The following is a 27,184-nucleotide window of genomic DNA, read 5'->3' on the forward strand; positions in this document are numbered from 1 at the left end:
GAACAAAAGAAGAGGTGGTATATCCCCAAAGCCTTTTGAGAAACAAACATGATACAAGAGAACAAAAACTAAGACAGAAACCACAGGGCTCCAACATCAGACTTTTAAACACTGAAGACAAAACACTGATCATCAAAAGTCATGTTGTTCCAAGTCTTGACATTGTGAATTCTTGCAACAGATGAACGCTTTTCAAAGATGAGTCCTGTATGCTGCAGTGTCATGGCCACTTATCTCTCAGTTCTCAGCCATGATCACACTTGATGCTTCAAAGCTCTGTCTTGTAATCAACACATGAATTTAATATCCTGAAAGTCTATTGTTCTCACTTACAAAAGACATAAGAATCAAATTAATACTTTATTATCAAACACTATATACAACAGAGGTTGCTAATAATACAGAATTTAAAGAACATAGCTTTAAGTTTTATCTGTCTTTCCTTTGCCATCCAAGTAAGTACAATACAAAACAATATTCTAAACTAACACGAAATGTTACCTTGACTATTAAAGGATACACAGTATCCACTAAACTGACTGATCCCTATTTTCCCTGCTTCACCTTGCAATGCCTGGCACACAGGAGTGCAGGTCATGGGGGTAAGTAAGCCACCCAGACTGAGGAGAATCAGTCCCTCAGACTTGAGCTGGAGCAGATAAAGGGGAAGAGAGCAGAGTCTACTTAATTTGCACCAACATCTGCATTTAAAGCATTCAGAGGTTTGCAATGCAACAGAAAGCCCATCAGCACTTATATACTTGTTACGACTGGGATTGCCTGATGCCATCAAGAATCAAACTGACAGTGGTGGTACACTCCCAGCCACCCCAGGCAGTGCAGGGACCTGCCTTCCAGCTGCGTCACTCGTGTTGTCCCTCATCTACCCAGCCAGGACCTGTGATAAAATGAAGGGCTGAATTTCACCAGGAGTAACACTAGTGAAAATAATTTGCTGTGTATAAATGTACATCTTCAACTCTGACATCATTCAGACACAAAGAATGAAAAAAGTAGTCACCATTTCTACCTGAAACTGGTGCTACTGGTATGACTGCCTGTGATTGTTATGAACTGTTTTAATATGGTTACCTGTGATGCAACAGTACCTGTACTCTGGTTAATAATCCATTTGATAAGGTGCATTTTGGTTAAGCTCATCATCCAAAACTTTTTAATTCTTTCATACAGAAGTATTCGTGTATGTATCAAGCATATCCATGATAAAGAGAGAAAAGCACCAGACAGCCTGCAATGAGTTGATGACTTCCCTAGACATTTAAACTTGGTATTTTCATTATGTGCACTTCACACTACAGGAAACTTCCTACATTTCTCCTGCAAGCACAGGCCCTGCATTAATGACGATGTTGTATGGTATCAGGCAAGCCCAAGTCATAGTTTAGCATGCATAAAATCTCCCTTTACATCTTAACTCTATTTCTCCGTTTCCTCCTTATTGTGAATTATGGGCTGCTTCAACTTCTGGAAAGCTTTTCTTCATTAAAAACAAAAAAAAAAAGCCCACAAAGTGCTGTCCACTAATAGTATCAGTCCACTTCATTACGGTAGACTTTTTCATCACAACTGGTATAGAAAACCCTTGTTTTGTTTGAAGGAGCTCCATCTTTTGTTTCACATTTACAGTAACTATCATTGCTTTTGTTAAAAAACCTCTGTTTTAGTCTTCATCTGGTATTTCCCTGATTACACTTAGCAGTTCAAATTCCATGACTGCCTAGCCAAAATACACCCCACGGTTTGCGCTTCCTGGTAAATTTTGAAGTTTTACGTCAGCCGAGGCTCAGATCCCTTAAACAGGGCCACTCCTAGTTCCATCGCACAAGACAGTCCCATCTCCTAATTGCATCAAGGATTACCACTTCTCTCACATGTTTAAATAGGACAAGCATATATACTTACTCTCAGCATAAAGTATATCTAAATAATGTATTTACTATTCTACTGGATTTTTAAAAAAATATTTTGTTGTGTCTTTGGGAGCCCATCTAGTTTATCTCTGACCGATAAACATGTTTCCTCTATGCTTCAAACTGCGCTGGAAGAGGAAAACACAAAAAATCAACACTTGAATTCATACTCCACATCTGTTTTCTGCCCGCCCACCCCCATGATTGATGATTGAAGTTTCCATGATTGATGAACTTGCAGGGGAGACAATCAAGAGCACACTGGAGATCCTGTGTCCCAAACACATTTCCTCTGGCCACTGATGTCCTCTCTTGGCATGTATTAACAACCAGAGCAGCATCCAAGGCTATCAGCTACTAAAGTCAGCGCTGGGGAAGGTCACTTTATTCTGCTCAAGTGCCTCTGCATTTCAAGAAAAAAATTGTAGCACCACGGTGATTTGTTTTAAAATAAAATAATCCGGTGTGCATTATCCCCTTAAAACGAAATAACAGAGGCACTTACACCCCCAGTGAAGTTTCCTAAATCTGACCTTGCCTGCTGTGTGCTAACATTCCTAAATAACTAACTTCTTCCTCTCACTAAAGAGAGTACTCCTACTTGTGGGCACAAATTGTACTGTCAAAGAGGTTTCAAGACAATCCTATAATAAACATTGTCTTTTCCTTTCAGAAGCCTGTTAATTTAGAAATCGAGGATGTAGTGTTAGATTATAACCATTCTTAGTATTTCCCCTCCAGTCCTAACATGGTGGTATGATGCCTTGCATGATCACCCTACAGTCCTGAACGAGAAGGCATAAATATTGTATCAGAGAGGAAAACTCTCCCAGGCTTTCACTTACTTCCCTTATCCTTTACTGACTGCATCTACCACTATTCTTCCTTGCCCACATATGGATGACACGGCTAACAGAGATGACTTTTTAAAGGAGAATGCAGAGGAAAATAAGAATCACTAGTGTCACTATTATAGTTTGGCATTTTCATTTGGAGTCCTTTTATTTATACAGAGGGGTTAAGAAAGTCACAGGGTAGGTAGGTAGGGATGGGTGCTGAAGCTAGTTATCCCCTTCAAATTTTTGCTGAGTTCAGGCTAAAAGGGAGAAGAAAAGGAAAACGGGAAAAATAACGATTTGACATCTGCAAAAACAATAAAGTCCCTTTCCTGGGATGAGCAGTTAGGTGGATCTTTGATGTTCCAAGACCCTGATATTTTCTGCGACAGGTTGCCGAAGCATACTGTGCTATAATATCAAAAGCACTGCCAGGAGGAACAATAGAGTTGCCAAAAGCCGGCTGGTTATCCTTGGTGCCTGTGCCGCATTCTCACCACGGGATGGCTCGGCTGACTCATGTACGGTATCATCTGTTCAAATAGAAAGCATACATTCCAATGAGATTTTGCATCCTTAATAAACTCTCACTGAGCTGACAACCGTAAGTAGATTTCAGTGCCTTTATGAAATAGGGCAATGAACCTTGTGCTGCCATTGACTTTCACAAGTGTGTAATACCTCATTATGTAACCAACTTGGGGCTAAGTCCTGCATTTCTCGCTGGCAAAACTCCAACTGAAGACCAGAGGAGCAGAAAGTAAGTCTGATTTCAGCAGATTGAGGAATGAAAGATTCTTCCTCTAATAAAACACCGTAGCTCTAGCTTTACATGGCTCATTACATACCAATGTCAACAGTGAAGAAGCAAAATAAAAACACCTGATTTTCAAAAGGGCTTGAAGAAGTGTTGTATGTGCTCAGAATTAATTTTGCATTTAATCCCCTTACTGAGTTACAGATTTTGGTTCTTGAATTTGAAATGACAGCCTATAAGCCCAAGTATATATTACACTGCCATGCGTAAGATCTTCACTGAAGTAGACAACATTTGGGGATATGAAGGGGGTATAACACCAACCTCCCCTTCTTGAAACAGAACTTTAAAGACTAACAGATTACAATCTCCAAATTTACAGAATACATACTCAATCTGGAAAACCTCATAGATAACCGACTATCCTTCATGGCACATGAAATATAGATTTAAACATGAGCTGCTAAAACTAATGAAAAAAAAGAACCTGATGAGTTGGGAAAACATGCTTACACATTAGTGGCAGAAGGGAATACAGTAGAAAATAATTTTATGACACTGAATAAAGCTCTGTTTAGTTTTTGTAAATTAAAGCTACCACTTGTATCATAAAAACAGGCAGTTAAAATCAAATTCAACTTCAGTGCTGTTATAGGTGTGGTATTTTTCTCTGCAAAGCCCTCTGTATCCAGAGCTATCTAATTTGGCTATTTTAAAAGTAATCTGTCTGAGGCTTGCCAGAAAAAGTCAGCTCTAGGATTGAATTTCTTTAGTTCTAAATGGATAAAATAAACTAAACTATTTCAAGAAGTGTATTTATAACTTATTTTAGAGTGCCTATATTTTCAGGAAAATTAATAGTATCTCACAACTTACCGTAATAAGGTCCTCCATTTTATTAGAGTTGTTGACATATCTATGACATATATTTCCCATCTCAACAATTGCACTACTAGGATTACACTGGGTGAAAGCAATGCAATTCCAGTTAAATGCACTAAGCGAAGCAGGAGCCAGGACACTGGGATCACCATGCTGCTTTGGCATGGAGCCTTGCATGTTACTTAGCTTTAGCTAGAAACAAGTTCCCTCCTCTTCATACCCTTGACACCTACCACAAAAGCAGTTAGAGCACTTGGCATAATTTAGGTTAATAGGCTCTTCAGCCCCAGTTCAGTTACACAGCATGATGCACAGGAAACTGGATTAACAATCTATCACATTTTTTTTCTCCAGCACTAATTAATGCTACAATCCCATTGGGTTTATCAACAGGTCTTCAGTGCTGCTCAAGGCAAAAGCATGAAAAGCAAGCACTGATTAGCTGTAAATACATTCACATTTGTAAGAAAGGGACATCATCATCAGACTAAAGTCCCAGTGATGTAAGAACAACTGGCTGGAATCACTTTGGTTACAGCTCCCCATCATGTACAGCAGAGAGACCCTCCCAGACACTTTGGCCCTGAATGAGGCCCTAGTATTTTTTCCTCCAGAGTTATTCCAAGGGAATCTAAAAACTTCAGTGAATACTGGCTTCTCAAAAATGCTAGTTCCAGTAGCTGTCAGTACCAAAAGCTGTTTCATGTTTCCCTTCCAAGTTACACTATAATGCTTTGGTGATGCTGCAATGCGAATACAGTATTTCACAAGAGCAGCTTCCTAATTAAATCATATTTTAAGAAGTTACAGGGAAAAAAGTATCTCTGTTCTAACTCTCAGCTCTATTTCCATTCATATATCTGGAATCAGCTCTTCCCAATCTGGAAACATCTCCTCACTGCTGATGAACTAAAACTACAGGGTAGAATGATATGCATTACCTTCTACCACTTGCATCATCAACAGAGTTGCAAATAAGTCTCAATTTGTAAGACAAACAGTTTTGTCAACAGTTTTGCCCTAATTGCATCCATGAGTCAGCACTAAAACACAATAGGACAGAACCACTGTACAGCAGAAATAAATCCTCATTCTCTTTGACTATCAAGATACTGCAACAACCGGAACACTGGTCACTGCAAAGGGAAAAAAAAAAAGTACAAACAAAACAAACAAACAAAAAAAGCCAACAAAACCCAAACCTCAATGAAAAAGCCCTAACCTAAAAAAACCACTTCTCTTAATTGAAAAATACAGAAATCTTCTATGATGCCATTTTTATAAAGCCATTATTGACAGGAGAATTAATCTTCATGTAAAACTAAGAGGTTCCTTTCAAGCAATCATCTTGGCTTTCTGTCAATGTAGTCCCAAGGTCTCTTTACTCATACAACAGAGCACACAATTCACCTGTAGTTCTCATAATCACTTTACAATATGATTTTCCTTGGAGGTACAGAATTATAACACTGCAGAGTCCTTAATGCTTAGGGAATATGCTTTGTTTTATTTTAAACACCAAAGGTAAGTGATGAAGAGGCCAACATTCCTAAATAAAATCTGAAAAGTTGCTGCTAAGCATTGGAAATGCTAGCAGTAATTAGCAAAAATTATTTTGATAGACATAAATTTTCCAGATCACAGAGCTTTACATAGTATGCTTTAGGTATAATTTTTCCTGATATGCACAGCTGAAATTTCTGTTCAGGGACTTTTTGTTTTATTATTAAGGAGGAAGAGAAGGGGAGGACAGGAAGAGGGCCAGTTACTATCATCACTTCCAAAACAAGCGTGATACAGATCCCTACAAATTTGTGAACAAAACCAGTGAAATTACAACGGTTCAAAAATCAGACAAATGGTGATACTTAAAAGGAGCGTGGCTGCTGAACATGACCCTCCTGCCTCCGAATTCTTCTGTCTACTGTGGAAGAAGACAGTGGCAGGCTAAGGGACAGCACAGAAGCAGGAGATGCATGTCAGAGGCTAGTAAATCAGTACACAATATAGATCACACCAACAAGATCTACCAAGGCTGTGACAAGTCTAAGAACAGAATAGTCTATTAACAGAAAAGCAGTTGGCAGATCTGGGAATGACTGATTATGTAATGGTGACTGATCCAAGTAATAAAGCAAATATACACTGGTGTCAGGAATGGGAACTTTTAGGTACCAAACCTTCTTGTTAAAGCTATTATTTCCTCCTGGTAATACAAATAGTATTTCATCTCAGCCTGAAAGAAGCTCTTTGTATGATTTTTGGTTCCTTGCTTTGCCTGCCTTGTTTTTGTGATGGTGCTAGGGAGGCAGAGACGTTCAGTGGGAAATGAGCAGCACTGCTGAAAAACAATGCTTCGTGAGTTCACTAAAATCAGGCATTTATGACTCAGATTATCTCTTTTGCAAACCAGTTTCAGGAGAAATGAATTAGTCCGTGTTCAGCAAGTTGCAAAATATAAAAATATGCATTTTGTTTCTTGATACACAGGTTACCTAGAGAAAAGGAAAGTCAATTCTAATGCCTTCTGTAGAAGAATACTGCTAATAAATGTACAAATGTATCTACTGTAATTGCACTCTCCTTGCATTTAGATTTGCTTAGAAACATCTCTGATTCTCAACCCCAAAATCCTCTTAGAGAAAAATAATCAAAACCACTGTATATCCATAGGTAAAACTGGATAACTTGTTAATGCCTTGCTTTTACTTTTTTATGAATAATAAGCTTTAGTTAAAGGAACTGCAAAAAAATAACGTTACTTCACACCAAATGGGAAGTATCTTTCAAACAGCTAAGAGGAAAAGAAAATTAAAAAAAAGTAGATCTTGGTAATCTGTTCTCCTGGGTATGTGCTAAACAGCACGTTTGTAGTTTTTTTCTGGTATAATTTATTTAAGTGTGTATTTTAATTATTGAGGCTTGAATACAACAATGTGTGACCAATGTGTAGGTACAAATAAAACAAACAGGTAATACTACTGTTGCAAATACTTTTCCTACAAACCTACATAATGTTGATGTCATAAACAATCCCACTGAAGCTGGTGAAACTACTCACACATCTAGAATTAAACATGCTTCTGTCTCTCATAAACCTGAGCCATACAAACAATACACATGCACTTTCCACACAGAGACACATCGACTTGATTGATGCTGGAGGTTAATGCAACTTTGCCCTGGGCAGGTGAGGGGCTTTATCACTGTAAGCATTATTCTTATTGTTAAGGCAGTGTTTTGCGAAAACAGACAGACAAGTGCCCCAAAACATACTTTTTCTTCAATTAAAAACAGGACAGAATTTTATATATATCAGAAATATATGTATATATATTATATATATATATCAGTGTGTATAAGTGTGCACACATGGATGTAAAAATGATACATAAGAAAGTATATAATCTTGAAGGACCGATTTCTTACTTAAACACTCTGTCAGTTGTATGCCTGCGTCATGCACCAGCATTAAACAAGCGGTGGCTCCACTTATCCAGAAGTCTTTCACAACCATATAATAAATGAAGTGTGTCCATTAACTTTATTTCTAAAACTTTGGGCCCTGTTAGTAAACATAGCTTTTTGCCAACAGACTGGGTGTTTGGATTGGATGGGCCAGTGACTTCAGTATATTGGTTAAAAATTTTTGACTGGCACACATCATATTTTATTAAGCCAGGTCACCTAAAAAACAAATAAAGCATCATTTTTCCTTCTCTGCATTAAACAAACATACAGGAAATATGCTGTAAGAGGTACTAGAACTGCTAGAAATGTGCAAAATTAGAGTAGTTGTACCATGCAAAGCATGCAGAGAAAAGAGGGAAAAAAGTACTGAAGCACCAAAGGAATACACACACTTGTTAACAAGAGATTCTCTAAGAATACTAACCTGCTGGTTCTAATGAATTTTCTACTTTGTCGTTAACATCGAAAACACGATCATGAACACCTATAGTTTTCATACAGCTGTCTATAACAAAAATAGAGATAACAGCCAAATATGTTAGTGAGACACCCTTCAACTCCCCTCTTTCCTTTTTTTCTCTTTTTCTCTCTGTTTACTATGTATAATTAAACACATCCATATTTTAGTCTGTGGCGCTTGTCCATATGTCAGTAGAGTCTTCCATTTGTACAACAGTTTAAGAAACAAGTTAGCAACTGCCATGTAATTAAAACAAAGCTTTATGAAAAATTATAAGAAAAAGTGGTGAAAATCATAACACCAATGTTGCTGTATAGAGCAGAAACACAAGATTTAACAGTTTAAAAAAGGTTTACTGCTGTTTACCTGACCACACAGTGAAGCACACACTATAAAGCCACCCTTGAAAGCTTAATCTGAAGAACTTACTTGCTGGTCGCACAAAGACCTTAAGCTTTAAACAGGACCTCCTTCCATTATCTGGGATCGCAGATGCTGTGAATGAGGAAGAAGGAAAGACAAGTGGAAGAGTAAGACAGTGAAAATGCAAATAATCTTTTGTGCTATACTAAAATATATTTTCTCTTCCCTTCATCTAAAAGTCTGAACACATTTCAACCTCTCCAGGTAGGGACTTCAAGTGCACAAAGTAGCTTGATTATGGAAAAGCAGAGAAAAAACTGCAGGTTTTATTCTCACCCCTTTTTTGATTATTTTACACAGAAGAAGTGAAGCACATGGTTCTTTTAATGTTTCATTATCCCCTTTCACCTTTTTACACCTTTTCTCAAGAGGTTGTTTAATATGGTTTCTTCTGTAATGCAGGTGTCTGGTCTAAAAAATTACACTTCAGACTAATCAAGAACACTTGATGAAAAGCTAGTCTTGAAACATCACGCCATAGGCTTCAGGAACTCTTAAAAAGGGATGAAAAAATAAAATTACACAGAAGGTGACAATGCTAAAAATAGAACAAAATATCTGCTTATGCAGAAGTACAAATACAACATTAAATCCACAGCAAAATCAGCCTCCATATGCTTCAATACATCTGCCTTTGTTGAGAAAATACTTACCTTGCTTCAGTCAAAACATGAGTCCACACATTATACAGCTAAGAAACCAAACCCAGCTTATTCCTTCTTTTTGCTGTACATCATCATATCCCCAATTCTTTCATTTTAAGCTCACTTACTGTACTAGGAGAGAAGAGTAAGTGGAAACAACAAATTTAGCACTAATACAATAGATCATACACGTAAGACTAGTGTCAGCACCCACTTCTTTCCCAGGAAGAGCTGCTGCGAAAAATTCCTTTCTAGAACTGTGCTTGCCTCAAAATACACGATCATAGCGAAACATACCTGTAGGCCACCACAGACTGGACTTTCACAGGACTGTAACTATCATCAATGTCTGCAGTTTTGGAACTGTAAATTGGCTGGTAGTTCAACAGGTACACTGGCAACCAAGCAATTTGACTTGTGCATGCAGATTTTCACGTGTAAAAGACCATTTGCATACACTTCTTTTTTTTGCCCTTGCAAGAATCCTCAAAAGCTACAGCTGAAAAATATTGCCTGAAGAACTCCCAAAGTAAGTTTTATTTCATTGCCTGGTCTCCCTCATTAGTCAAAAAACCTATGTAGGACAGCAGAACAAGTTGCTGTTTGCAGAAAATGGCAACTATTGGAAGCTTGCAGATGACACTAAGCCGGGAGGAAGTGTGGATCTGCTGGAGGGTAGGGAGGCTCTGCAAAGGGCTCTGAACAGGCTGGACCGCTGGGCCGAGACCAATGGCATGAGGTTTAACAAGGCCAAATGCCAGGTCCTGCACTTGGGGCACAACAACCCTATGCAGCGCTACAGACTGGGGGAAGAGTGGCTGGAGAGCTGCACGGAAGAGAAGGACTTGGGGGTAATGGTTGACAGCCGACTGAACATGAGCCAGCAGTGTGCCTAGGTGGCCAAGAAGGCCAACGGCATCTTGGCTTGTATCAGAAATGGGGTCACCAGCAGGTCCAGGGAGGTTATTCTCCCTCTGTACTCGGCACTGGTGAGACCGCACCTCGAATACTGTGTTCAGTTCTGGACCCCTCACCACAAGAAGGATGTTGAGGCTCTGGAGTGTGTCCAGAGAAGAGCAACGAAGCTGGTGAGGGGGCTGGAGAACAAGTCTTATGAGGAGCGGCTGAGAGAGCTGGGGTTGTTTAGCCTGGAGAAGAGGAGGCTGAGGGGTAGACCTTATTACTCTCTACAACTACCTAAAAGGAGGTTGTGGAGAGGAGGGAGCTGGCCTCTTCTCCCAAGTGACAGGGGACAGGACAAGAGGGAATGGCCTGAAGCTCCATCAGGGGAGGTTCAGATTGGATATCAGAAAAAAATTCTTCACAGAAAGAGTCATTGGGCACTGGAACAGGCTGCCCAGGGAGGTGGTCGAGTCACCTTCCTTGGAGGTGTTTAAGGAACGGGTGGATGAAGTGCTGAGGGGCATGGTTTAGGGAGTGTTAGGAATGGTTGGACTCGATGATCCACTGGGTCCTTTCCAACCTGGTGATTCTGTGATTCTGTCTTGCTTGACAAAAGACGACTGGGCTGGTAAACTGTTAGTTTGTTCTGTTTATCACTGTTTTATCAATTGTTATTAATTCTGTCCCTGTTCGTGACAAATAACTGAAATTATCTATACACAGATATACGAATGCATACTCTCTGTCCTCATGCTAAGCTCACATGTTAAGAGTTTCTTAGCTAATTTTAAATGGATTCCCTTAATCTTTGATAACGTTTCTAACACAGGGGTCAGCTTTTCCCTAGAACGTACGGAAAAGTACTAGCAAATTCTGTACCAATGCAAAATAGGAGCAAAGTAGGAGTCCAGTATAACTAATACTGTGTTTCTGCACCTGTTGGGAAGTGCTTGAAAATTGTTTCCTTCTTTTAATCAAAAGACAAAAGCCTGTAGAAATGATGCCTCCTCCCTCACAATGACAAGCAGTTAAGAAGTGTTAACAGCTGGCTTTGCTGGAGGCTTTTACTAAATCAAAGTCAGAAAAACTCCCTCTACTGACATTTGCAGTAACTGGTGTGTTATTTAGGGCACGATATTTGCTCTCTGTGGTTATATTGAGGAAGTGGTGTCCCTTCTGTGGCCCTCACTGAACACATGCAGCTGGCTAAATGCTTTGTTCAGGCTGAAAAGGCAGCTGTAGCTTTCTCAAAAGGTAAGAATCCTATCGTCATCACCACATTACTAGCATAAAGGTGGAAATAACATTTCCAACATTAGCCAAAATGGAGTCCATACAGTAGTCACTAACAGATTTTTCCTACTCAGAAATTATTCCAGAAGTGCATCATGACACATATTTATTTAAAAGCAAGTTTTAACATTGATGCTTACATGCTGCTATTTATGTCTGTAAAATACAAATGTTTCGGCTCATTGCTGTTTATTAGAATACCCTGTTAGTCAGTGACTAACTCGAAAACCACTGACTAGCTAGGACAGCTAGGAGCTAATAAAACTCTATCTAGAAAAAACAGAAAATTAGTGATTTGTACATATAAACTTTCTATGTGTACACTTCCTACTTGCACACACTTCAGAGCAAACAACAGCCAGTGATTTGCTATGTTCTTTGGAAGGAAAACACTAAAATCCGTTCCCTGCTTATGCCTTTTTCCATCAGTCCTCACATGGGTTTGCATACTATAGACTGTACCATGAGCTGCAGTCCTGTTGCATTTAACTCATAATCCCACAGTCTGAAGCAGTTTTAGCAATAAGTATGAAAAATTGTTTTTTCTTCCTTTCCAGGACAACTATGTACTGTTGAGCAGTAAACCCGGAAAGATTCCTCTTCAAACAGTGTTTTACTTCTTCAAAAGGAATAATAATGTAAAATAAATTTAAAAAAGAGAACAAACCAAATGACATATTGTTCTGTTCTCGTGGCAGTCTCAACAACAAAGAACAAGGTGATAAAGGGAAAGAATGCAACCTTTTGGGCCTTCCTGAGAAATTAAGAACTGTTCGCCAAGCTGAATGACTGCAATAATTTTTTTTTTCTTCCCTTCTCCTTTTCATCTTAAAAAAAAAGCCCCAGACCAGCTGAAGTATTTGCCTTAAGACCCAATGTACGATCTACAAGGAAGAGTCAGGTTGGCTCATATTATCTGTCCTCTTCTCACATAACACTGCAGAAAGTTTCTTGGTATCATTCTGTTCTCTTCTCTGCCTTCTTTATTCTGCAATATTTTCACCAGTATCCTATTAGAAGACTGCCTGTTGGGCTAAGATGTCCAGGATACGATGGCAACAGCTGGGATTTATTTTCTCTCCTCTTTCAGCAACAAGCTCAAGAATTTTTTATGTCAGGCACATCACACTTGCTCTCTACTAACAAAGGACAAGAGTCCTCAGTAAATCTGGCTTTCTTTGTGAGTTAATAAGTCAAAGCTTGAACTGAATTTGAAGTCCTACTCTTCCACATTAAAGTAGCTTTAATGGCAAACTCTGGCTGAAGAGGACAACACTCTAAATCAGGGTGATTTGATGATGGAACACCAAATGACCAAAGCAACACAGCAGAAAGGACAAATGATAGATGTTAACATTTAGCAAGAATAAATACTAAACATGTACTCTCTGGAGCAGAAGTAATGCTGTGGCCAGGACCTAACAAAGACTCAGGTTTCAATGAAAAATTCTGGGATCAGTTTAAACCAAAAATCTCCTACCAAACTGAGCGCAACTGGAAAAATTCAAGTCTTGACTTCAGGACCTAAGGATAGGAAAGAGCAAAGCATTAGCAGAATGAAGTTCAATGTTTTTAAGGTGCTTTACTTCGAAGGAAAGGTGAGTTTCCAGTGCATCAGAGTCTGGCAAACTACCTTACACCCTCCTGCATGCCTGCAAGAGAGCACCATTGCTGAACTCCGGAAAGGAGAAAGAGAACTGCATTTCGTCATCTGGGATGTGTTGAAAGTTGTTTCCCAGGCAAACTATTGCTGTTATCGCTACATTCCACTGAAATTAGCTACACTGTAAGAAAAGATGCTCCTTCTAGGTGGTAAAAAAAAAGATTTCCTTCTTTCTGCACAAAACCAGCTTAGCCCCTAAGGCTTTGGTATAAGGCTTTTCTATTTGTCCATTATGAAGGTGACATTAGCTATAAAAGAGAGGCCAGTTCTGAGAGCAGGAAGCCTCTGGCACTAATAGAACCCGTCTCAAGCAACGCTTTCCATTTCAAAGGCCAAAATTCCCAAGGAGAAAACAAAAAGCAATTGAAACCTTGCTGCACAACAAAAAGAAAGCTTTGGAAAACATGTCCCTTATAAGGAGCAAAGGAGGTTATACCCTCTTTTTTTCATGAATGATATTAGAATAGAAAAAGTCTGACTGGTTTAGTTTGTGTCAGGGAGAATCACAATGAAAAATAGAAGAGTAACTCTGCAGTATTGTTAGTTCCTATATTCCATTACAATTCCTATGATACTTCACTCTGTCCCTGCCCTACCTCACCTTTACCAGCAACTTCATGACAATCTCCTGTATCTCTCTTTTAAATGTTTTAGATTTTCATGGTTACAAAAAACTTTGGGTTAGAAGGAAATGCACCATAAAATCCCTCTGAAATCACAAAATATATGAAAATGCCTCAATGCTTATAAAAATAACTGGTTTGGTCTCTTTGTTTTTGGGGTTTTTTTAATATGAAAATTCCATAATTCAATAGAAATTCAAGTAATGATCTCTGTATTCTTGAGATGAAAATTTCATCTCTGCTAGTTGAACTAGAAAAAAAAACCCAAACCAGGCAATGAACTACAGCATATAGGACTAAATCCAAGCTGGATCCAAAAATGGCCCATAAAGACAAATTAGATGAGAAAATTTCTCTTCTCTGAACCACTTCTGGCTACCATTTTAATACCCTGTAAGGAAAGCACAGACAGTGCAGAAAATTATTCTCTCCTCATCTAGAGCCAAACCATAAATATTTCAGCATTTACTAGCTATATTTAAATATGGAAAAAAATTCCAATGGTTCCCTTCATCCTACTTCTAAGCAGCTCTCTGCTAGAAAACACATGGCACATTTTTAATATATTAGATATAAATAAGAGGTTAGGCCCTTCTTCAACCTGATAAGACTTAGCAGAGTTATTCAATGACTACAGGAAGCCACAGACAGAGAACAAAAAGTAGCACACACAGAAAACAGTGTGGGGTTTCTCCCCAACAGTTTTGTGGTTGAATGCACTGTTAAATCCCCAGAGCTCCCCAAAGGAGTCAAGATATGGCCCAATCAACCTACAAATAAACTAATTAAAAAGTAGATGTACAAAAAAGAAAAGGTATTAAACTTTCGAAAGTATTTTGGTTATCTGGACCTGCTAGTCACGTGACAAAAACTGTAATTAAGTATTTTCTTTCCTGAGACAGGCACAGTTTTTCCGGCAACTCTCTGTGGCTCAGTTTCTAACCTAAGAGCAAGCAGTTAGGATGCCCCGTATAGAAAGTGTCTCAACCTCCTATTTCCTGATATTCATATGTAATCAGTACTTTCCTCTACTTGTCTCCTCACTCACTCTTAGCTAACTACAGCATTGCTCCTTTTGCTAAACTGAAAAAAAAAAATAAAATAAAAAAAAATCGTAAATGCAGTTCATATCCTCATTTAGCACTACAACTAAATATTCAAGGCACAATCCACTATGGCCCCTATTAGCAAAACCAGAACCATTCAGTGTACAAATAGCGCTCCATTTTTCTAAGTCAGTCAGATAGCATCTTTATTTTAGAAAGGGGGGAAAGGAACATCCTTTCCTTATGCAGAAATCCAAAACCTCTCACAACATCTTCACATGGCCCTGATATAATACCCTGCAGATACTCTGCAGATGACAATTCTCTTATTAGTTTATATCTTAAGTTTGTATTACCAGTTCTCTTGGAGTATATTCTCTAAAGGATTATAAAGCAGTATTCATGAAACGCTGTGGAGACAAGTTTATTCCCAATATATTTTTGAAAACTGTGATGAATGTTTTCTTCTACTCTTCACTCAGACATCCAGCAAACAAGGTCTCCTTGTAGAGAAGATCTGAGAAATCCTACCAAGATCTCACGTCAGTTCATTGCAGATACACTACTACCAGCACCTTTTATGTGTTATACAAATTCTGGTGCTGCTCAACCACAAGCACTGAACAGAAATATTGGTTCAAACTGGGAAGCCAATAAAGACATAATTTTGAGCTTCTCCTCAGCACTCTAAATAGAGATGCCATACACAAATAGCTGGAGTACACACCTAACAACTACTGCCCAGTCAAAGGTAATTTCTGTAGTTACCCGGAGACCACAAAGAGAGAAACTACTGTAAATCCACACACAGGACACTGTCTGCTGTAAATCAGAAACTTGTGTTTACACAGTCCTACTCAATTAGTCCTGGAAGTTACAGACAATCTCTTCAGGAGAAAATATTTATAGCTGTGATGTGCCTCTAGCCCTTTCCTGCATAATGCTGCTCCCATTAGTCAAATCCAATACTTAGGTAACCTTACACAACCTACAAACCATAACTCTACCAATCTGAAGTGCTTTAGCATCCAATATCCTGTGTCAGCTATAGAGCTTTAAAACGTTTTATTTGTAAGAACAGTCATCTGCTTCTTTCTTTGTAAAGAAAATGAGTATGCATGAGAGCATTAAAAATGCAGTTTTCCATTATGTTTGCCACAGGCAATATTTCTCAATTTGTGCAAGTCAAAAGAAAAAATAGCTTATTAGTTGTTAGAAGAGCTGAGCCTTTACCCTGTAGGTTTTCATGTGATTTACCATACAAGACAAATGTATGCAAATTAGCCAGGTAAATGCAGAATTAATTATTAATATTCTTCTCACAGTTTAGATTGAAAAAAGTCACAAATATGCATAAACAGTAAAACTGAAAAAATCAGTTATAATTTAATGAATCAATAAAACACAATTTCATGTCCATACATGTGCCTGTCCCTAAGTAACAATGAAGGGGTCTTCAAAGTTAATTATGAAAAAAGAAGCTACGTGACAGGATTTACGGATCATTTACTTCTTTCAAGTGTTAAAATAAAAAAAATAAGGCCAGATAAATACTGGTCCTATGGAAACATGAGCTTTCACCAATACTTCAGTTTCATTTAAGAAAGAATCTTTGCCTGCCTGCTCTTTCATTGTACTATATCTGCAAAAGTTTTGTTCTGTTACCAAGCACACTTCTTCAATAAATCATGCCTAAACTTAATTGTACTTTTGCTATCGCCAAGTCTACCGTCTCTGCATTTAGTTATCATCAAGATGAGAAGACCAAAAAAAATTACTGAGCAAAAGACTCAGAAATTTCAAGCCAACAGAGAATTTAATCTAGAAAACAACCTGATCTAGGACTGCCAGCAACATTTCAAAGCTAAGAAAATTACCTAACAAGGATGTTTACTTTACAAATAAGTAAACAAACAAGCAAAAGAGACACAAGCTCACAGCTAATACTGCCTATGGCTTCATACAGGCAAAAATACTATAGTTACTTCCAAATGAAGTTTGAAAATCCACAGTAGTAAAAAGGAACATAATACAAATGTATATTTTGCTTCATTCCTGCATGCTCAACTACATCTGTAGGTAGTGAAGGTAAAAACAATCATATTGTACTCCCTGTATTCATCTTTGTATGTGTATATATACATGCCTGCACACATACACAGGCTTATATTCTGCACTTTTTGCAAAATATAAATCGGTAAGTGCCCAGCAATGGAGAAAAAGAATTGATAATAGCTGCATACAACACGACAAACACATCGTGAAATACTACTTTTATTTCCTAATGTTTTATACCTAATTTTCACTGGCTTTGCACTGTGTAAAAACACTGGATTATTATGGCCTATCTCACAAGTGATTGTATTTCTCAGACCCCCTAAAAATAGCCTAGTAAGTGGAAATTACTTGCCAGACAAATATTATTTTAGTGAGAGTTCTTGAAAGAAAGTAACACACAGTTACTGCTTCTGCATTAGCACTTAATATTGAATTAACCGTCTCACTGCAACTGCTTGGCCAGGAAGAATATACTTTTCTTGCTGTTTCTTATCCATTGCAGCTCATATATCTGCTTGAATGCTGCATGGATTGAACGTAGGTTTCATATGAAAGTAATACTAAAACAATCTGTATGGTAGGAGATGTAAATCATGGACTTTCAGTTTAATTAAGCCTCCAGTCATAGGACTTAGTATGATCAAGCCACGCATATATAAAAACAAACAAAGCTCAGCTGGAAATAAATGACAGGCATATCGTACTTTGAATGGACTTGAAGTAGCGTGTAAGCTTCTGTGAAATATAAGGAGGTACAGATGAAGAACTGATCATACAGTTGCTCACACATGAAATATTTGCCGGCCTTTCTCTCATAAAAGTTTCTCTTTTGTAAACGCAAACTACATACTATAGAATAAGGACTAACATTTCTGCACTAGCACAATATAAATGACTGATGTCATACTTTTGTATTGCAACAAACCCACACTTATTAACCAGAATGAAATAAAAGCCTAAGATCTCATTACCGTTTCCAGTGGCATTAACAAAACCAAATACAGATATTGTACAACACTAAGACTGTATTAGAGTAAATTGCTAATAAACCAAGTTAATACTATCAAATAGAGCACTTAAGAGAAAAATATATCCTCCTCATACTTTTCGTAAGTACTTTTGTGCTTTGATTTTCCCTTGGTATCGCTAAAACTAAATGTTATTGTTCAAGTAGGCTATCCATTTTGCTAATTTCCATCTCTAAAAACTAGACATACATAAATCCTTTGAAGTGACATTATAGTCTTGTTAGTAATGACCTTCTCTTTTTGATCTTTAAAGCAACATGTTCACTCACAGGGAATTTGTGGGTATTGTATCATGTTACTAAACCTCATATACTCTAATGGACTACATATTATCCACGTTTAGCTTTACCACTGCTGACACTATAATTAAAGAAGGGAGACACATTCCATTCTCAATTTTCATGGGCTTGCCACTATCTTTAAAATAGTTTGAAACATTTCTAGCTTCCTATGCTGTGCCTGTAATTCCTGTCAGTTTATAAAAATACAGAAGTAATTTTAAACGTTGTATTGTGCTAGGAGTGTGACGCATCCGTAGACATGAAAATTTACTTCATCTGACTCACCTAAGCAAAGCAAGAAAATATTTTGCTTATGTCTTGCACAAGAGGGAGAAGATGTAAAGGCAGGAAGAGATCTTCAACAAACTAACTCAGGATCAGAGAAGATTTAGAAAAAAAGCATAGAGTACAAGTTGTGTTTGTTGTTATTTAAGATGAAGGCAAAGAGAGAGAAAAAAGCAAGTTTGAATGTGTTTTAGTGCACATGCATGCACAAATGTTTGCAAACACGCTGCTTACAGAGAATACCATTCCTCAAGAGATTTCTGAAATGCTTTTTCTCTTGGCAAAGTTCTAACAGTATCTTAGTACAGCCCTTAAAAAAAAAAAAAAAGTCTTCATGTACACAGTCAGCTTTTATACAGATAAATCCAAATCTGAGCATGATGGAAAACAGATATGAAACAAGAAAGGTAATGTTTGTGAAACACATGAATAGTCCACTGTATATCAAGCTCTGACTTCGACAATCGAAGATTCTCAGAGCAGAGACATTCTGTTTCATTACACCTACTATGACAGAGTCCCAGGCCATGACTGAATAGAGTACAAACACAATACAGATGCCAGCACTTATATTACTGCAATAACAGTACATCTTTATCAGGCGAATTTCCAGTTTGCTCAAGTCCTGCAGAGGGACTACTGAACCTTTAACCTTTCCACCATACAAGTCAGAAATTCTCCTCCAATCCTTAGAAGGATTTCTCAATTTGTTGCCTTTACCATGAAAAATTCTGGGACACATGAAAGCTGTAGTCTTCTCTTTAACCAAAATTTGTCCAAGGTATCAGGAGATAGCAATGTTATTTAAACTTCTAGATCCCTACTCTTTTCTTTCACTTGTCTAGCTTGTGTTCGCTGTCACTGGTTGTACTCAGTCTTTGAAATCCATATTAGAAAAAAGCTAACCTATGTGAGAATAGCTACAACCTCATCAAGGAGAACTGCTGCCTTGTCAGGAATTTGACAAGTCTCACCTATGCCAGAAAAGAATTGCAGACTGTAATAACTATGACTGTGGGAAAGTCTAAAACACCATGGGATAACTAACCTTTCATTTTACTATGCCACAAATTATTTCCTTCTGCACTTCTTTTTTTTTTTTTTTTTTTTTTTTTTTTAATATTAATGTATACCACAGGATGTTAGGTCCTATTTCCAGTGATCATTCCCAGATGAACTCAAAATTAGACATATATCTGTATACTTTTCCATAGCTGGGACTCCAAAGCTCTGACGGTTTGGAGAGTAGTTCATAAAAGCAATGAGTACTGCATCAGACTGCAGAAACACAGAGCTACCTCTCTAGCTTTTTTCTTCCTGAATGCTTTAACAACTGTTCTCTCATAATTGAAGCATTTCTCCACCGCTCTTCCAGAAAAGTCTGTTTCACACTAACCATCTTCCCAAGCAGACTGGGAAATTCTCATTTCTATTTTCCACATACTGCTTTCTGATCTAAGCAAGCACCTCCCTACTGTAAGCTTGCTCCTCTATTCTGTATACATTAACTAGTTAAGGAACTTAAGTAACCAAGTCGTGAGCAGCTTTTAATAGTGCTTCCCATGCATCTCTAAGATCCGTACATATGGATATGTATTGATCCATACATATGGAAAACAATATGAGATAACACACTTTACTGAAAAGTCCTTGTTGATGCACATCTCACTTCAAAGCAGATGGACAAAAACTCTGTCAAATTAACTTCTCTCAACCACACAGTATCTCTCTCAACCACACAGTAACTCCTCTCCTCAGTGTCTGGAGACCCCAAGCGCGGTCATACTAAAGCAACCCTACCAGTGAAGTGCACAGTCTATCCCATACTCTGTAACCATGAAGATCTACTTACATTTGTATCTTAACTCCTGGCTACTCCATATCAATTGTTGTGGTTTAGCTAAATTAGAGTCAGTTTTGTGAGCAACTCAGCTCCTATAAGTAACTTCATTTTCTGAAAACTAACTGCGTGCGTTTGAGACAGCATTCTTCGCTAAAAGTCATAACACAGGGCATTGGTATGCAAAAAGGCCAATGCTTATACTTATCCCTAGAGTAACCAAAGGCCATCCTCAAGCTGGCAGAAAAGAGCTGCATCGGCTAGGAAGGTCAGGCAGTACAGGTGACCCCAAACTGACCAACTGAGTATTCCATCCCATTATAGGTCATACTTTGTATAAAATGAGAGATCACAAGGGTCTCTTCTGCAATGGCCCATGTTGAGTGACCTCATCTGTCTGGTAGTTCCTGATCCCAGATCTGTGTGTTCCTGAATTCAGTTCCTGAGCTCAGCTTCCTCCTACCTGTGGACCCATTCCCTCCTGTATGCTCTGTAGCATTTGTGGTCACATACAGACATTGAGGGGTGGAAGCACTAACTCATATATTTGTATATATTTTATTACAATATTATTATTATTATTACTACTACTACTACTACTACTGCTTATAGTTCTGGTAGCTGTGCAGAGCTGCATGAGACTGTGCATCAGATGCTTCTCATTTGCCTCACATTTAACAGCAGGTTCAGCGTACCAACTTTCTTCAAAGAAGACTAGATACATCCTCACTTACCTTAGTAAGGGTAAGAGCCACTTGAAATGCATGTACTTTCTTCTCGAGTCACTGCAGCAAAATATGCAGCACTCAAAAAAACTCCCAACCAACAAAACACAAAACCCCATTCTGAGATCAAATCTCTCACTTTGAGGTGGCTGGAAGCATCAGATCTGCAAATATGTGCGTAAAGTTTGATCTGGAGTCTTAAACAACAAATGTAATAGATGCTTTCATACACATCTTTGAATTATAGAATACACTATTGCCAGCTGGAAGGCCAAAAAAACCCTGAGTGTGCCTATATGGATTCTGCAGTACCAGTTAAGGTAGGCTATATACACCTGCTGCTTGCCGGTCCTACTCTCACAGCTGCTTCAAGCACCCTGGAGCAAGGAGGCACATGGGGGTCCAGCATGCCCCAGTAAGACTTCCAGCCAGGACAATAATAAATCTGGGTCTGTCACCTGGCCTCTTTCAGAGACTACATACTCAGAACCCATGACACAGAAGGATACTTCTCATTCTGTGCTCCTAGGTAATTTTTAAAATCTCTGGAAACTTTCAGTCCACCATTTAGGGGGTCACTAAATAATCTGTTATTTAGCCAAGTAGAAGTGTTAGTGGTATACTACTGCATTTTTCTGTTCTCCCCTTGCGAAATATCCTGCAGAAATAAGCATATTTTTTTCTTGGACTAAGCTCTTTTTTTGTTTGTTTTTTGTAAAGCCCACAAGGTGTGTGATCAAAATTGGCACTGGAGCATTCTAATTATGAAACCCAACAAGGAACTTTTGCACACATTTTGTGGATTTCACATATCCCATTCACAGAATCTTCTTGCAGGGAAAGTAGAGATCATGAGAAAAGTTTAGGAGAGAGAACCCAGACTGGCAGTAAATCATTTTTCACTTCTGCCTTTAATACCAACATTAAACAAACAAGCAAACAAAAAAATTGACCCTGTCTTTGTAACAATTAATTCCACTGTTGTTTAAGAAAACATTCTGAACTCCTCAGAAGGACTCCGGGCAGGGGCAATCAAGGTTTATATTTGTGTTTCGTTTGATTCAGAAAATAACATGCATATTAAAACACAGCTGCAGAAAAATAGCAGGTCTGAAGCGTTATCAGTGCTAAGCTGCTTTCTGCTGAGCTGAAGTGACCATTTTCAGATCTTTTCAATCTATGATGAAAAGATCATTACCATGCTACTCCTGGGAAGTCTGTCCTCCTGCAAGTGAGCTCCTTTGTTATGAATATGGAACAGATGGAACCAAATCTATCTGCTCCATGGGAACAAAAACGCTTACAACCTAGCTCTCTCTATTAAAGACTCTACTTAGCTCCTTTATAGAATTGGCTTCTGTGCACTGCTGTGAGATTTTGACTTTGTAGAAAAAGGCACTTCATAAAAGCAATGGTTCTTACTCTTAAACCAAAAGCAGCCTAAAAACTGCAAAAGATGAATGCAGAGTTTAACCTATGTGGCTCCTTGGAGATATGCTAATATTCAATTACTATTTTTTTAAGATAGAGAAAGGATTTTTTTTCCGAGGAGAAAAAGCAGCCATATGTCACAAATACTGTGTAGTGAAGAACACAGATAATAATACACTACTCACTCTAGTAAAGGTTGAATCTAACTACGTTATTGCAAGAAGGAACATGGATTTTATTTGTACATACATAAGTGTGGATCAAGATGACAATTCTGCAAAGACATCTGCACCATTCTTTCAAAAATTTGGCTTTTTGGTAGGAAACTGAAATCCTTGAAATTAGGTCCTTGTCATGAATAAAAAAAAAAAATGTAATGTGTCAATTTATCTCCAAATATTGCATCTTGCTAGGCAGAAACTACATATTACATGAAGTAACTCTGCAAATTGAAAATATGCATAAACCGTACCTGAAACCAATACATGTACTTACTGATTTTGCTCCTTTGTTGACAACCAACACAGTTTCACTAATGGCAAATTATGCCTAACAAACTTGGTGGCCTTCTACAATGCAGCCACAGCACTGGTGGGTAAGGGAAGAATAAGTGATATCACCTCCCTGGACTTGTGCAAAGCACTTAACACTGTTCCGCAGGACATTCTGGTCTCTACATTGGAGAGATATGGACTTGATGGATGGACCACTTGGTGGATAAGAAATTGGCTAGACGTTCGCACTAAAAAAGTCAACAGCCCAATGTCCAAGTGAAGATCAGTGCAAGGTCCTCCACCTGGGTCAGGGCAATTCCAAGTACAAATACAGGCTGGGAGGAGAATGGATTGAGAGCAGCCCTGAAGAGAACGACTTGAGGGCGCTGGTGGATGAGAATGCTCAACATGAGCTGTCAATGTACAACCAAAGCCCAGAAAGCCAAACCTATCCTAGGCTGCATCAAAAGAAGTGTGACCAGTAGGTCAAGGCAGGTCATTCTGCCCCTCTACTCCGCTCTCCCGAGGCCTCACCTGGAGTGCTGTGTTCAGTTCTGGAGTCCTCAGCACAGGAAGGAGATAGTTATATTAAAGCAAGTCCAGAAGAGCACCATGAAGATCCCTAAGAGGACAGGCTGAGGGAGTTGGGCTGGTTTAGCCCAGAGAAGAGAAGGCTCCAGGGAGACCTTACAGCAGACTTCCAGTACCTGAAGGTGCCTATGGGAAAGAAAGGGAGGGGCTCTTTATCAGGAAGTGTGGTAGGACAAGGGGTAATGTTTTAAGCTTAAAGAGGGGAGATTTAGATTAGCTATTAGGAAGAAATTTTATTCTGTGAACGTGGTGAGGCACTGGAACAGGTTGCCCAGAGAAGTCACAGCAAGCCCCACCCCTGGAGGTGGTTCAAGGCCAGGTTAGATGAGGGTTTAAGCAATCTGATCCAGTAGGAGGTGTCCCAGCACATGGCAGGGGGGCTGGAATTAGATGATATTTATTGTCCCTTCCAACCCAAACCATTCCATGATTCTATGATTTGCAGAAGAGTTAAGCAGGTACAGGTAGCATGTCTGTCACTTCTCCAAAAATCAGAACAATAATGAATGTTTATTCCCAGCCACATATACACATAGATATGACAGAATGGTAAGGGTTGGAAGGGACCTCTGGAGATCATCTAGTCCAACGCCCCTGCTAAAGCATGTTCACCTATAGCAGACTGCACAGGAACTAGTCCAGGTGGGTTGTGAATATCTCCAAAGTCCCTCTTGGCAGCCTGTTCCAGAGTTCTGTCATCCTCATAATACAAAAGTTCCTCCTCATGTTCAGATGGAACTTCCTGTCTTCCAGTTTGTGCCTATTGGCCCTTGTCCTGTTGCTGGGCACTACCGAAAGAGTCTGGCCCCATCCTCTTGACCACTGCCTTTCAGATATTTATAAGCATTGGCAACACCTCTTCTCAGCCTTTGCTTGTCCAGGATAAACAGACACAGGTCTCTCAGCCTCTTCTTGTAAGAGAGATGCTCCAGTACCCTAAGCATCTTTGTGGTCCTCCAGCGGATCCTCTGCAGTAGTTCCTTGTCTTTCTTCAACAGAGGAGCCCAGAACTGGACACTACTCCAAATGTGGCCTCTTTAGGGCAGAGTAGAGGAGAAGGATAACTGCCCTCAATCTGCTAGCCACTCTTCTTAATGTATCCCAGGATACCACTGGCCTTCTTGGCAATGAGTACACATTGCCAGCTCATGGTTAACTTGTTGTTCACCAGGACTCCCAGGTTCTTCTCCACAGAGCTCTTTGCCAGCAGGTCAACCCCTTACCTGTACTGGTGCACGGGGTTATTCCTCCCTCAGTGCAAGACTATATATGATTTGTATCTAGTTCTCAGAGAAACCCATACAATAGAAGTCAGTGGCCTGTTCACTCTCACTGCTTAATATGTTAATACATTTACTGTCTGGCTGCTTTTTCAGAAGTAATTGAAAAATGGATTTCTGTAGCAGGATGCTTTGATTCTCACTAAATCAAGTCTTCAGGCAAACCTATCCCTGCCAGTGAAGGCACAGCTTGCCCGAAGTCGTAACCTTTCTTGGCGGAAGGGAACTGGCCTTGAAAGCAGATGTTCTATGCCAAGTAACAGTCTAGGGATACACAAGCTACTGCAAATAAAACTCTTCTGCCTGTTCAATCATTTCAATTCCCTGCAGAGTGAAATACAAACTTGCCAACAAATGGCCAGCGTCCTATGCAGTACAGCAAGTCCCACAGATGCACCAAGGGCTGGAAAATTTCATTAAGTCTTCTTTTCAGCTGAAGCCTTAGCAATGACAAGTGGGAGCCACCTCAAATGGAAGAGGATTGCATTTGCAAAGACAAATTTCCATCAGCTCCAGTTTCAGAAACTGGGAGCACTTGTTTGGGGCAGAAGGAGGTTCGTATGGCTGTACCCACAGTTCATGATGATTAGTAGCTCACAACAAAGAAGGGGTGTTACTAACAATTTTCATTTAAAATTTTCCCACCTGAGACATGATTGCTAACATAATACCCACAAATGAGGTTACAAAAAAAAAATCCCATCAGCTTAATGTAAGAGCGCTGCTACACAACTTATGAGAAAAGCCCTACAGGAAATCCCACTGCTGTGTAGTAGAGCAGCTTCATACCACGAGAGGGTACAAACCCTGTTCCCATCACCTCCGAGAAGTATGGCAGGACTCTGATGGCACCTGAGCAAAAGGCCAAGACAGTTCAAACCTCCAGTGCCTGCTGTTATTGATCTCTGCATCGGGATGTTTCAGCCTGATTGAAGCATTACCTATCTAGAGACACACACTTAGTCTTGAGATTCAGGGGCTTAAAAAGCTAGTTAAATGTAAAAGAAACTTTGTACTTTCAAGTCAGTTTCCACCCATATCAACACTACCATGACTCTTCTATGTGTTTCTAAGCTAACAGTTACACTTGTTGTTGAAAGGAAGTTACAGCTAACAATACTAGACTATCTTAGCCCTTCATTATGGGAGAGCAGAAACAGGGCTCAAGTAGATAAGAACATTATATTTGCACTTAAAAAAAACCCCAAACCCAAAAAAATTGGTGAAACACAAAGAGATCATTCAAAAGAACCTACTGACAAAGTTTCATGATGTTTACAATCCACAATAGAGATCAGATTTTCAGAAGAAAATAGTGCCTCATGTGCAAAGCATTTTAGAAATCTGGCCAACTATCTGGATACCTAAGTGACAGCTAAGTACTTCTAAAATTATGGCTCTAATTGGGAATGCTAAACACTTCTGACATATGGCCTGTAACATGCAATCTATTTTACCTACTTTTGGACTGGGATCAAGGAGGAATAAGACTGAAGAAGCATATGTGCAATTTGCATAGAATAAATTATATATATTGTATCTACCCCAGGTTTAAGTAGATTGTTGGGGTGTTTTTTCCTTTTTATTAAATAAAAATTTGTGTGTTCAGGTACATTTCAGATCAGTCCTCTAAAGCCTAAATAAATATTCCACACAAAGTAGAAGTACCAAAATCAACGTCATTCTCATTGAAAGTCAAGTCAGAAAAGACTACAATGATAAATTAATCTATGTGCAGAGTTGTCACAATCTTTTTTCAAAGTCCAGTCAAAGTGAGCAAAATCTAACCTTGTGAAAATCCAGTTGTACTCCCATAAGTACCAAAAATGTAATTTCAATTTACAATTTTCAAGCACAAGATCCTTGTCATAGTCAATACAGTTCAAAAATTTTTCACTTCCTTTTCTGCCTCCAACTTGGATGTGGCACCAGGAGATCTATTTTTGGCTTAAGATTGCTTTCCACTCATAATATTCTCTACTTGGCTACAATGAAAAAGTCCTGGGCATAAATTGTTCTTCTCAAGTACATGAGCATATTGATACTGATATTAGGAAATTATTACTCCCCAGCGTAAGAAGGATATGGAACTGTTGGAATGGTTCCAGAGGAGAGCCACAAAGACGATTAGAGGGCTGGAGCACCTCTGCTATGAGGACAGGCTGAGACAGTTGGGGTTGTCCAGCCTTGAGAAGAGAAGGCTCTGGGAGACCTTATAACAGCCTTCTAGTACCTGAAG

The 27,184-nt window shown here is 38.9% G+C and overlaps 1 protein-coding gene across 4 annotated transcripts in view; it reads right to left on the bottom strand.

Annotated features, from left to right (window-relative positions):
* Nucleotides 1–347: 347 nt before the first annotated feature.
* The window catches only part of EFNA5 (ephrin A5), a 209,323-nt gene continuing 182,486 nt past the window's right edge, over nt 348–27,184 (bottom strand). For 3 of the 4 annotated variants that reach the window (XM_054054303.1, XM_054054304.1, XM_054054306.1), the window contains exons 3-5: nt 8,767–8,832; nt 8,302–8,382; nt 348–3,300 (exon numbers count right to left, since the gene is read on the bottom strand). In XM_054054303.1, the coding sequence (XP_053910278.1) occupies nt 3,179–3,300; nt 8,302–8,382; nt 8,767–8,832 (269 nt within the window). In that variant the 3' untranslated portion in view covers nt 348–3,178. The remainder of the gene's footprint in view (nt 3,301–8,301; nt 8,383–8,766; nt 8,833–27,184) is intronic. The other variant, XM_054054305.1, reaches the window with a different exon arrangement.

Source organism: Cuculus canorus, chromosome Z (genome assembly GCF_017976375.1).
Source record: "Cuculus canorus isolate bCucCan1 chromosome Z, bCucCan1.pri, whole genome shotgun sequence".
In the NCBI taxonomy this organism is placed as follows: Eukaryota; Metazoa; Chordata; class Aves; order Cuculiformes; family Cuculidae; genus Cuculus; species Cuculus canorus.